Source organism: Condylura cristata, unplaced genomic scaffold, assembly GCF_000260355.1.
Source record: "Condylura cristata isolate star-nosed mole 26May11 unplaced genomic scaffold, ConCri1.0 scaffold00035, whole genome shotgun sequence".
Taxonomy (NCBI): domain Eukaryota; kingdom Metazoa; phylum Chordata; class Mammalia; order Eulipotyphla; family Talpidae; genus Condylura; species Condylura cristata.
The window spans coordinates 1,744,327-1,754,890 of NW_004567136.1; the positions used below are offsets into that span (position 1 = coordinate 1,744,327).

At 42.0% G+C, this 10,564-nt stretch overlaps 1 protein-coding gene across 1 annotated transcript in view; it reads right to left on the reverse strand.

The window, feature by feature from the left end:
• Window positions 1-318: 318 nt before the first annotated feature.
• The window catches only part of MKX (mohawk homeobox), a 58,750-nt gene continuing 48,504 nt past the window's right edge, over window positions 319-10,564 (reverse strand). Inside the window, exons 5-6 of the mRNA XM_012732707.1 lie at window positions 1,264-1,297; window positions 319-1,158 (exon numbers count right to left, since the gene is read on the reverse strand). Coding sequence (XP_012588161.1) covers window positions 972-1,158; window positions 1,264-1,297 — 221 coding nt within the window. The 3' untranslated portion in view covers window positions 319-971. The remainder of the gene's footprint in view (window positions 1,159-1,263; window positions 1,298-10,564) is intronic.

Below are 10,564 nucleotides of genomic sequence, written 5' to 3' on the forward strand. Positions count from 1 at the left end.
AAAAATCAATGTTATGTGTGTACATGCATATTCACATGGAGATACATTTCTTTCATTGTCTTGTTCTCGTTGCAATGTAATTGTCCACCAGCAACTGTAACTGGAAATGAACCAAATAAAAAGTTTTTGGCTGTTCCATATAAAAACACTTTCTATCACAAAACCCACTAACTACTAATGCGAACAGGGCTATGTTTTAAAAACAAAGGATAGGTTTAGCTCTATGCAAGAACATTCTGAGTTATTTATATAAGGAAGTTTTTGTTTTTGTTTTTATACTTCATCATGACTTGCGAGAAAGAAAATCCAAATTCATTCTAAAGGGCATGGTGTTTTCCAGCAGTGCTTGGAGAAAGGTTGCTGATCACAGTGAACTCACTGAGACGCTTCTTGAAGGTACACAATGGCTTTCAGTTTGGCATATCAGATGCAGGCATAAAATTCTCACTGTCACTCGGAAAAGCACACCAAACCGTTTAAAATACTATAAAAGTTTTTCTTAAGGGAGCATTTCACTTGGACTGAATAGATTTTCAAGTTTTAACATGTGAATTATTGACTGCATTTCAAGGGCTTTCAACAGTTATGGTTTCTGTCCTGGAATGTCCATCTGGAACGATACACACAGGCTAATAAGCATGATGGCGCTGTCATTTTGAGGCATAGTTGTTCTGCTATGCCCACGTTGTAGCTTATTTTCAGGAAGCAAGGCACTTACTGTAATGGCAATGCAGACATTTTATGCATAGTTTTGAGTAACATAAAATAAGTTAATATTTTTGATTAAAGTGAGGTTTTTTATAACTTATATGTCTTTTATAGAAGCAATTAAATGATATAGTTAGGATAATTAAAAAATAAGAAGAGGTTTGAAAGGGAGTCTTTTTTACGCTACTTCAGCTCTGAAAATGAGGATTTATGAAAAAACATGGACATGAGGAATAGCCATTGATCTGAAAAGTGACAGATGCTTAGAACTGCTGGGCCAGCGGGACTTTGACCGTCTTTACTTCCGCTATATGCGATGACTTCTGGATAATGCAGCTGGTGGTTCCCTGTAGTTTGTCTTTTCCCTGTGCAAGATTTGTTAAGGCCATAGCTGCATTAATCTCCTTCCAGTATGTGTCATCCTTGCTTGCACCCTTTCTATTAGCTGCACTGGAGTTAAGCAAAACAGGAAAAAAAAAAAAAAAGATCAAACTCACAGCTTGAACATAGAAAATGCCACCATTGAAAAGCCCAAATGGCAAACACCTGACTCACCTGTCTCCCTTACTGGATCCATTCTCCAGAGTGTCTGTAAAGAGAAGCAAAAATCAATTATTTTACCTTTTTAATCTCAGGAGTTACGAGGATTAATGTCATTCGTTAGTATCATTAGTTACCAGGAATAAAATTCATCAGGAAACATGGCTAAAAATTAGTTGTCTTTTACACAGAGAAAGCCATTTAAATGAAGATGAAAGTAAATAAATAAATAACCTTCTATGTTAGGAAGTAGGAATGAGACCAGGTGATAACAAATCAAAAGTAGCTTTCATAAATGCACAAAAATCTGAGGTCAATTTATTCTGAGAAATCAGGTCTTTTTATGAGGCATCAAAGGGCAGAAATGGGGGAGAGCCAGGTGGACCTGGGGCCAGGCTGTGGCCCTGCCCAGCCACCCACCTGCTGGGTAACTCATGGCAGATTGCAATGCTCTACTGGGCCTGGGGGCACTGCCCTCAATTATAAAATTAGGGGTGTTGTAGATCTTCAGAGTGCTGCTGGCTCAGTGATCTAGGATTTCACGGGACTGAAACCCTCATCTGAGAAAAAAGGCTAATAAGCAGATCCTTCTGGAGATGCAGCGGAAGGACCCCAGAACCAAACCGATAGCCACACAGAGCTCCCCGGCATTTCGAAACGCGCTAGCACCGTCTCGCAGCTCCAAATATCCTTATCTGGCTGCTAAAGGAAATGAAAGCTAGGAGATGAGTTTGACGTGTGTACTCGACTTGATATAGATCTGTCCCCTCCTCAATCAGAACACTGGTGTCTACTCATACCACATAGATGTAAGATGAAAAAGGCTCTGACCTTTATTAGATCCCTCCAGGTAACTCCTTTGGCTAAAAGAAAGTGGTCTTAGGAATGCAAAAATAGAGCAGGGAAGATGGGAGAGGTGTGGAAGGGTAAGTAGGTACCAGTCTGGCTATGGAGGTGAGCCCACAAAACCTCAAAAGTCGAGTCGCTTGGTCCCCACCCTCATGATCATCAATAGCAGCAAACATTACTAAGTACCAGAATGAGGGCCCACGCTGCACCAGGACACTAAAACACACCGTTTGCTGGACAGCCCGGCAGGTTTTGGGAAGTGTCCTTCTTTCCTTCTGCTGCCTCAGTTCCATATTTCTCAGGGGGATTTTATTTCTTTTCTCCACAATGCTCAGGGCTAGTTAGACAATGCAGCATAATTTCCAGTTTGGGGCTCTCAGGGAGACATGGAACTGGAACACCTGAGAACAGTCCTAGCCCAATTAGGACAAAATTTCCTAGAGCAAATATAACCTAGGAAAGCTAATTCCATGACAGGTAGATCAGGGAAGCAAACTTCAAAACCTGCTATGCAGGGATAGAATCAGGGAAGCTTATCAACACATCCTGAGGCAGCCTTAGAGGATGGGGCAGGCGACAATATTTTTTGAGGTCTCTGCACCCAAGGACCCACAGCGCTTAAAAAGAAAAAGGCAAATAAAGGCCCTCCCTGGTGGCACAGCACTATGAAGCAGCCAGAGAGGTGACCCACATGGCACAGCAGACCTCTCCGGACACTCCTTCTGCTCCCCTCAACAGTGTATTTCAGTAGATCTCCCTGTTCTGCTCCCTACTCTGTCTCTGGTGAATCCTCTCACCACCATCACTCCCACCTGTACCCCAGTTTTTGTATACGTAAATAAATAAATCTTCAAAAAAATGAAAAAGAAAAAGGCAAATAAAACAGAATCTCTTAGTAGATAAATGACCCAGTTGATATGAACAATCAATGAGCAAATGTGTGTCTGGCCCAGAATGGAACAGAAGTCAGTTTCTTTGGTCTTTCATTTTATGGCTGCTTTGGGGACCAGTTGAGTTTGGAAGTGGCTGGATGTTCCTTGCCAGAACCTTGTAAGTTTTTGGGCCTTGAAGTTCACCTGGATGGTTAACTACATCTCTCAGAGAGTTCTGGAATTCTAAGATTACCATGTGAATGGAGGGACAGAATGAAGACCTGAGCACACAGAGCTCTGATAATTCCAGCCTGTGGATCAGTTCTTGAGTGGCAGTCCCCCCTGGAAGTGCACTGTGCCTTAACACTGTAACATCGCAACTCTGTGTGTGGACAGCTTATCTTTGTGACGCCCAGTGTGTCACTGGCTTCAGTGCTGTTATCTGTAAATCTTCCTTCCATGATGACAGAAGACACCAGAACAGAGAAAAGTCAGGGCCTCTGTGCAGAAAGAAAGCCAGCGACACTGGACACTTGACAGAGGGAAAAAAAGGAGTTAGGCTTTTGCTCAATTTTGCCCACAAATTGCAACAATTCTGTTGCCAAAGTGAAGCAATAGGTTATGGAGATATTTATTCAATGGAAAGACTTGGCAAAAGCAGAATAAGTTCCATGCAGCTTAAATAACATTAGGGAAATAACAAAACATAATTTAGAAAAGACCGTGTAACTGATGATCTGGCTTGCAAACCAAACAGTCTCACATAGGCAAAGGGGCCCGACTCAGAATCCCACCTGAACATCAACCTGCAGGAGAGTACAGCACACCCCGCAACGAGGAAGTCAGGGCCATGCAGGTGCACTGGCTCCTGACCCCAGGCGCCAGAGGTGAAAGGAGCCTGAATGTAGGGGAGAACGTGATGGTTCTTAGATGTCCCCAGAGCTTTGGTTTAAGCAAAGTGCACTGGGACGTCCTTTCGGCTCATGACCAGCCGGCTGGATGCCGCCTGCCCTCCCTGTGGCTGCCTCCTTGAACTTGTTCCATTAAAGAAATGAGCTTACTAGAGCCAACTGTGAAATTATAAAATGCTGCTTACTCTTTGGGTGTATGTGTTTTATAGTTTGGTGCCTGTGAAAATACCTTTGAAGTGTAAACACAGAGACTCCCACCCCATTCCAGTATTCTTAATTAGTTTCATGAGTTCTAACAATGGGTATTGAAAAGATTGGGCTCTCTATTTTATTTCTTAAGAAGATGGGCCTGTTCAGTGTCCCTAGGTCTGGATGTAAGCTCCTTGATTGGCAACAGAAGAAACAGTCCCAGAAAAAGCAATGCACAGCAGAGTGATGTTGTTTCTCTGGAAATAGTTCATGCTACAACCATGTGTAACGAAGTTCAATCTCAAAAATTTCAAACCAACCCAAGTGAGTTGACAACTACCATTTGGGGGTCCTCGGTATCAGATACCATTTTGTGTGTGGGGGGTCTCGGTATCAGGAGGTTTGCAGCCATATGTGACTGGCCAGAGGGTCCATGGTGCTCTTGCTGTTACTGATGAGCTGCTATATGTCTCTGGGGTATTGCATGTCCAAGAGTCACCTCCTGTAGGGAATGTGTGCTCGATCCCAGAAGCACTAGCAAGAGAAATACAGCAAACAGGGGCCCTTTAACTCTGACACCTTTGTGCTCTTATAGGGAAGCAAAGGACTAGAATGATCTGGTAGTTGGAGTTTTTTCCTATTTGTTATGCTGAGATGAAATTTGGGGCAATAGCCCAGCTATTTGGAAACTGACATTTGAGGGAAACTCAAAAGAATTTGCAATATGCTCATTATATTAAATCATTTGTATTAAATATAAGCTGTTTTTGTCTGCTAAAAATGGAGCTTCCATCTGACCCAGCAATCCCGCTCCTAGGTATCTAACCAAAAGACACAAAAACATTGATTCAAAGACACCTGCGCCTCCCCCCCCCCATGTTTATTGCTGCTTTATGTACAATAGGAAAGACATGGAATCAACCCAAGTGCCCAAAAGTAGGTGACTGGGTTAAAAAGATGTGGTACATATACACAATGGAATATTACTCAGCAACCAAAAAGAATAAACATATGCCTTTTGCCGCAACATGGATGGAGCTGGAAGGGATCATGCTTAATGAAATAAGAAAGAAAAGGAAAAATCCAGATGGTTTCACTCATAGCAGGAGTATAAAGGACCAGGGGAGAAAAATGAACAAATATATACCAGAGACATTTTACCAGGGTGAAGTGGGGAGTGGGATCAAAAATAGTGGAGGGAGGGAAATGCACATGGGAGTGAAGGCATATGGGTGATTTGGTGATGGGAAGCTCATGGGGATTACAAATGAAATGGAAAAAGGCACAAAATGATGTAAAAAAAACTATTATATTATTTAAAAAATTAAAAATAAAATATAAGCTGTTTTTATGTTCTTTTCCTTTAAGCTTGCCCATGTGTCTCTCCAGCCACTAGTGAGCAGGGAGCAACCCCTCCCCCCCAGGCCTGTGACCCAACCAGTGCGGAGGATGCTCCTGACACTTCTGCCTGCTGCAGACACACGGTCTTGCTGGCCCCCGTCCAGAAGTAGCCTAGTTGTTTGAGAAACAACCTGACAGACGAAGAAAGGATTCTGCACACTGCTGGGAAGAAAAATAGGCAGTCTGAGCTAGAGCAGAAATATTACTGCGGTGAATTAACTGCATCGACTTAAGGTCGGCCTGCCCTACATTCAAGTCAGCTGCATCTCTTACTCTGCAAGTAGCTTGGCTCAACGTCTCCAGAGTCTGAGCTCAAATGCCTTTTTAGATTCTAAGGTTCCAAAAAATCAGCTACGCTGTCAATTACCATAAAAGCAACTGGTTGGCAGTCTGAACTTGTTGAACCGCCCAAAAGAGCGTGTTTTAAGACCTAAAAAAAAAAAAAAAAAAAAAAGACGGGGGGGTGGGGGTGGGGGTAGGAGCAAAAAAAGAGGTGCGTAGTTAGGAAAATCTTGGATGCTGTAAAACCCAAACCATGTTGAAACTTAAAATGGGGCTATCCTCAGTTTGGACATGTGTTTCCTTATAAAGTTAAGCAGAAAAATGATTATACAGAAAATTCTGTTCTACTGAAACTTGAGATGTGTAAGCAAAAAGCTCTGTGGGCAAAGTGTTCGTTCAACTTAGATAAATGCCATCTAGAAACACATTCATTCTGATATATTTCCTGAAGTGTTACAGTTAGAAACAAGAGACAAAAATGTGAGTAAATCATTTCGCTGCGAATTTTTTTCAGATTTAATGAGTGAGTCTTAAAGTTAGAGATGCTTTAAAATGTTCCACAAAATATTACTTACACCACTGAATGGTTTATAAAATTAAGAGTATAAAGGATTTTTAAATTAAATAACCTGAAAACCATTTATGTTTCCCTAAGTTAAAATGAAGAGAGTCAGGGATCCAGATGCTTCACAAACAAGGTCCCTCACAGACAGTTTGGGGGTCACAACTGTGAGGGGAAGTGTGGGCAGGCAGCTAGAGTCAGATCTCAGAAGTCCCCAGACTCCTGGCCACCAGTTTAGTTTCTGGAATATTTGCAAACTTGGCAAACTGTACATAAAGACCAAGTCTCCGGTGGGTAGGGCAGATATAAAACCTCACTACGACTTATGCAATATGGATTGCTCCAATGCACAGGAATTTATACCAAACAGATTGAGCACTGTCCCTGCTCTTTGGTCCAAGGTCCACTGTCCCCCAACCCCACCCTGCCCCCAAAGATCCAGGGGTTCTCACACGCTGTCTAGATTGGTTCCATCAGGGTCCTCAGTTTCTTTCCTTTTAAAAATAGCATTTGTGTTTTCTCTAATAAGATCATAATACAGGTTCAATACAGAGAATCTGCAGAAAAGTATAAAAGAAGAAATAAGGGGGAAAGGAGACATTATTAATAATATTTGGACTTTACACCCTTCCAAGAGTGTCCTTCCAGTGTATGTACATTTGTACACGTTTTATAACTGGCTTTCTCCACTGAATCTCTACTTTTGTCTAGCTCTTTGTTAGTAAGAAAGATAAGTAAAATAATAATCTTTGCCCTTCCCTGATGTAACTAGGGCTTTCCCTGTGAAATGGAAATAGCTCAAAAGAATTCAAAATCAGCTTAATTTGGTTTAAACTTAACTATCAAGAGAGTTGATGCTGCTAGCATTGTTATCTTAAAATTAGCGATTATTAACATTAGGGAAAGGCTTATTCTTATGCCAAGCTTTATGCCAGGAACTCTAGGAATGTTATCTGATTAAGTGCCTCCTTCCCCTACTGCACCGAGGCTCTGATTTACAATGAAATGAGGCACAGAGGGACATAGAAACTCGCAAAGGATTCAGACAATGGGGACGATGAGTCTCAGTTCCAGGTCAGCTGACTTTGAAGGTCATGCTTTTAGCTACTGCAATCCATTATCCAAGGAATCTGCTGATAAAATCACTGCCCAGGTGCATGGCCTAATGCACTGTTTACAGAGAGAGTGTGGGGAATAGTAACCTCTCCTGTAACTTCTGCCAGTATTTTGTATCACTGAGCTATTCAAAAGACTTGTCCTTCCCACTCTGTGATTTAGCTTATGATAGCAAAAACTCTAAAGTATGGACAAGGAAGCTCTTCTTCATACTTCAATGAGAGTGATGTTTTAATAGACATGCAGTTCCTATAAGCAATCACTCTCCCGCTTCCCAGAGTGACTTACAGCACAGTCACTCCTAGATAGCACCTGCTGTATTACTTTCACAGGACATTTTTGTGGTTCTCTGGTAGTTCAGAGCTTTTGCATGAGTAACGGTCATGATAAATCATCCTAAGTGATATTTACCCAATAAGGAAGGGAAAATAAACTACCCAACAACCTGTAACATTTATCTGCTGATGACTAAACTGCTTTTTCCAGTTACACTGACCAAGTGTGAGCCCCACTTTAAACTTCAGCGTGACAGGAAAGACTGCAATGAACACTTGGTGAACAGTGAAGCAACTGCTCGTTACTGTGAACCCGAGTGACTTTCAGAATAGTGAGAATCCCTCTTCATGGATGGGTCTATATACGTCTTCCCTTGACCACATATTAGTAAATCATTGCCCCTGGGACTGTAAGGAATGAGTGGCTTCCAAAATCATTTCAGAGTCTGAAGAAAAGTCTTTTCCAAAATTCAAGCCAATGTTTCTCTCCACTCATGACTTCTACCAGCTAGCCGAAGACTCTGTTCTTTCCTGCTACCTCTCATAGGGCTGGCGTGTCCTCTGGCTGAGGATGTCCAGAGGCTCTGGCCCACAGGGTCCCCACCCCTAGTCGCCTTTCTGTTACTTATCATCTTCTCCATCTCCTGCCAGAAAATACACAATAGAAGTCACTTCCCTCCATTTTGCACCAGTCATGAAGAGCTCCCTAGTCAGGACGGGAGTCAGTTGACCCCAGGTAAGGCTTCCTGGTTGGCATATGAAACCATCAACAAGAGGAGTGTGTCTGTCTAGGGGGGAACCCTCGGGGGGCCCCGTTCCCTATCAGTTAGGGCACAGGGGTCATCATGGTTTTGCTGACTGTGCGAAGCAAAGAGCTCAAGGCTGGTGGCTCCATCCTCATGCTCAGCTGTGCCTCTGTTCTGAAAAAATACACAGCTGTTCGGACTTCAGTAGTCTGTGCTGGTGGACTGGAGGTGTAGGAAGTAGAATCATAAGTGAGAACAATTATTCAAATAAGCAGAGTAGCCACCCAATCATCATGTCTCAAGTTGGCTTTCAGACTTTTTCACCAACATAGTAAATCTTGATGTTAAGTTACTGGGCATAACCCATCTACCAACGTCGCGCCTCTGATCTCAAAGGATCCACCTTCCCAAAGTCTAAAACTTTCGGTCTGAAACTTCACTTGGAAGATTAGAAGACTGTCTATGGGGAGGAAATTGTTGGTGAGTGACCAGAAAGGGGGTCTGGAAATGTTAACTCTTCTCATTTCTATTCTTAGCTCCTTGTTATTAACTCTGAGGGTGGTCTGGTGTGAGGGAGAGCAGCGGCGTCATCAGTGAGCAGAGCCCAGACCCTGGGCCCAGACAGTGGCGTGGGCCTCTGCTCCGCCTCGCTGTGTGAAGGCGGCTGGCCGAGCGCCTTCTCTGTGCTTCAGCTTTCCAGTAGCACCCACCTACGTCGTGCCACGAGGGTCATGTGACTACGTTGTGTGACACTCAGAACAGAGCTTGCGCACCTATAACCAGCGCTGTCTAAATCTTCGTAAAATAAAAATAAAAGTTAACCTCCTTTCTCATTTTATGTTTTACATCAGGAATATGGTTTGAATGTAGTCTGAGACTCACTGGTATGGCTCACAGATTTAATAAGAAAACCATTATGTAAGGATAAAATATTTTAACTCTGGGCAAAGTTCATCAGACTAATGGCTTATGTGTGCAGAATCTATTATCTTCAAAGACAAAATGGCTTTTCTGATGCTGTTTCATGCCAGCGGACCACAGCATGCCAAGACAAAGAACACTGGAGCTACATTAAAGAATATCCACTAACCTTAAGTGTCTAATGGATTTTGTTACTTCATTTTCTCAAGGGGAATATTGGAGATGTTACCCAAAATGTTTCATCCATGAAAGCTAGGGTTGCAGCCAAAGTCTCAGAAAATGACTTCCTAACTATGCATGAATAATGTCTGTGTGTGCCCAGCTGTGGCAAAGAGCATTCGTTGTTTATAAGAGCACTCCTTTTTAATGCAACTTGGTCCACTAGTTCTGGAAACTGTATGAGCGTATTCTGATTCTGAGCTAAACTTTAATTGTGTCCCAATGTCCCAGTATTGATATTCATCCTCTAAGTTCTTTACCAGCACAAGGATTATTTCTCCCAGATCAAATTTGTAACAGCCACGCTGCAGTTTTAGAAGGTGAACTTGTTTAATAAATATGTAACAGAATAGCATTAGGTTACAAAATATTAATGTGACTTTCTTCACCGAAGGGAGCTTTTAAATAGAAAAATGTGCATTGTAATAGTCTAAACATTGGTGGGACACACTGGCTTCATCCACACACCTTAGAGTCTTTAGTAGCTCGGAAAAACCATCCAAAACTATTTTTTTCACTTTGACATATGGAACATAGGGTGTCTTTGAATTGGCTCATGTGGTTGTCAGGCTTTTCAAATTCTTCAAATAACCATCTACAGAAATGATATTTCAGACTGGGAGTTCTGGTGTTAAACCCAGCTGAATGCAGAAACACCCGAAATGACACAATAAAAGAGATGATGTTCACAAACTCCTTGGATCTCTCAGAAGAGTAGAAAATGACAGTTTCTCTATTCACAGTTCATCTGGTGTATTTATTAATAGAAAAGAAACATGCTTTAGACATAAGATGAACAGTGTTACCAGCCCTTGTACATTGCAAAGTTTTTAATACACTTTGGATATTAAAACTATTCTTGGCATGGAGTGTTTTATGTTCACACATTTCTACATTTAAAGGTTCTGAGATATTTTGCTTTAATTTCAGAAAAACAGTCATTTAAAATCTAAACTGAGGCCCTCCCTGGTGG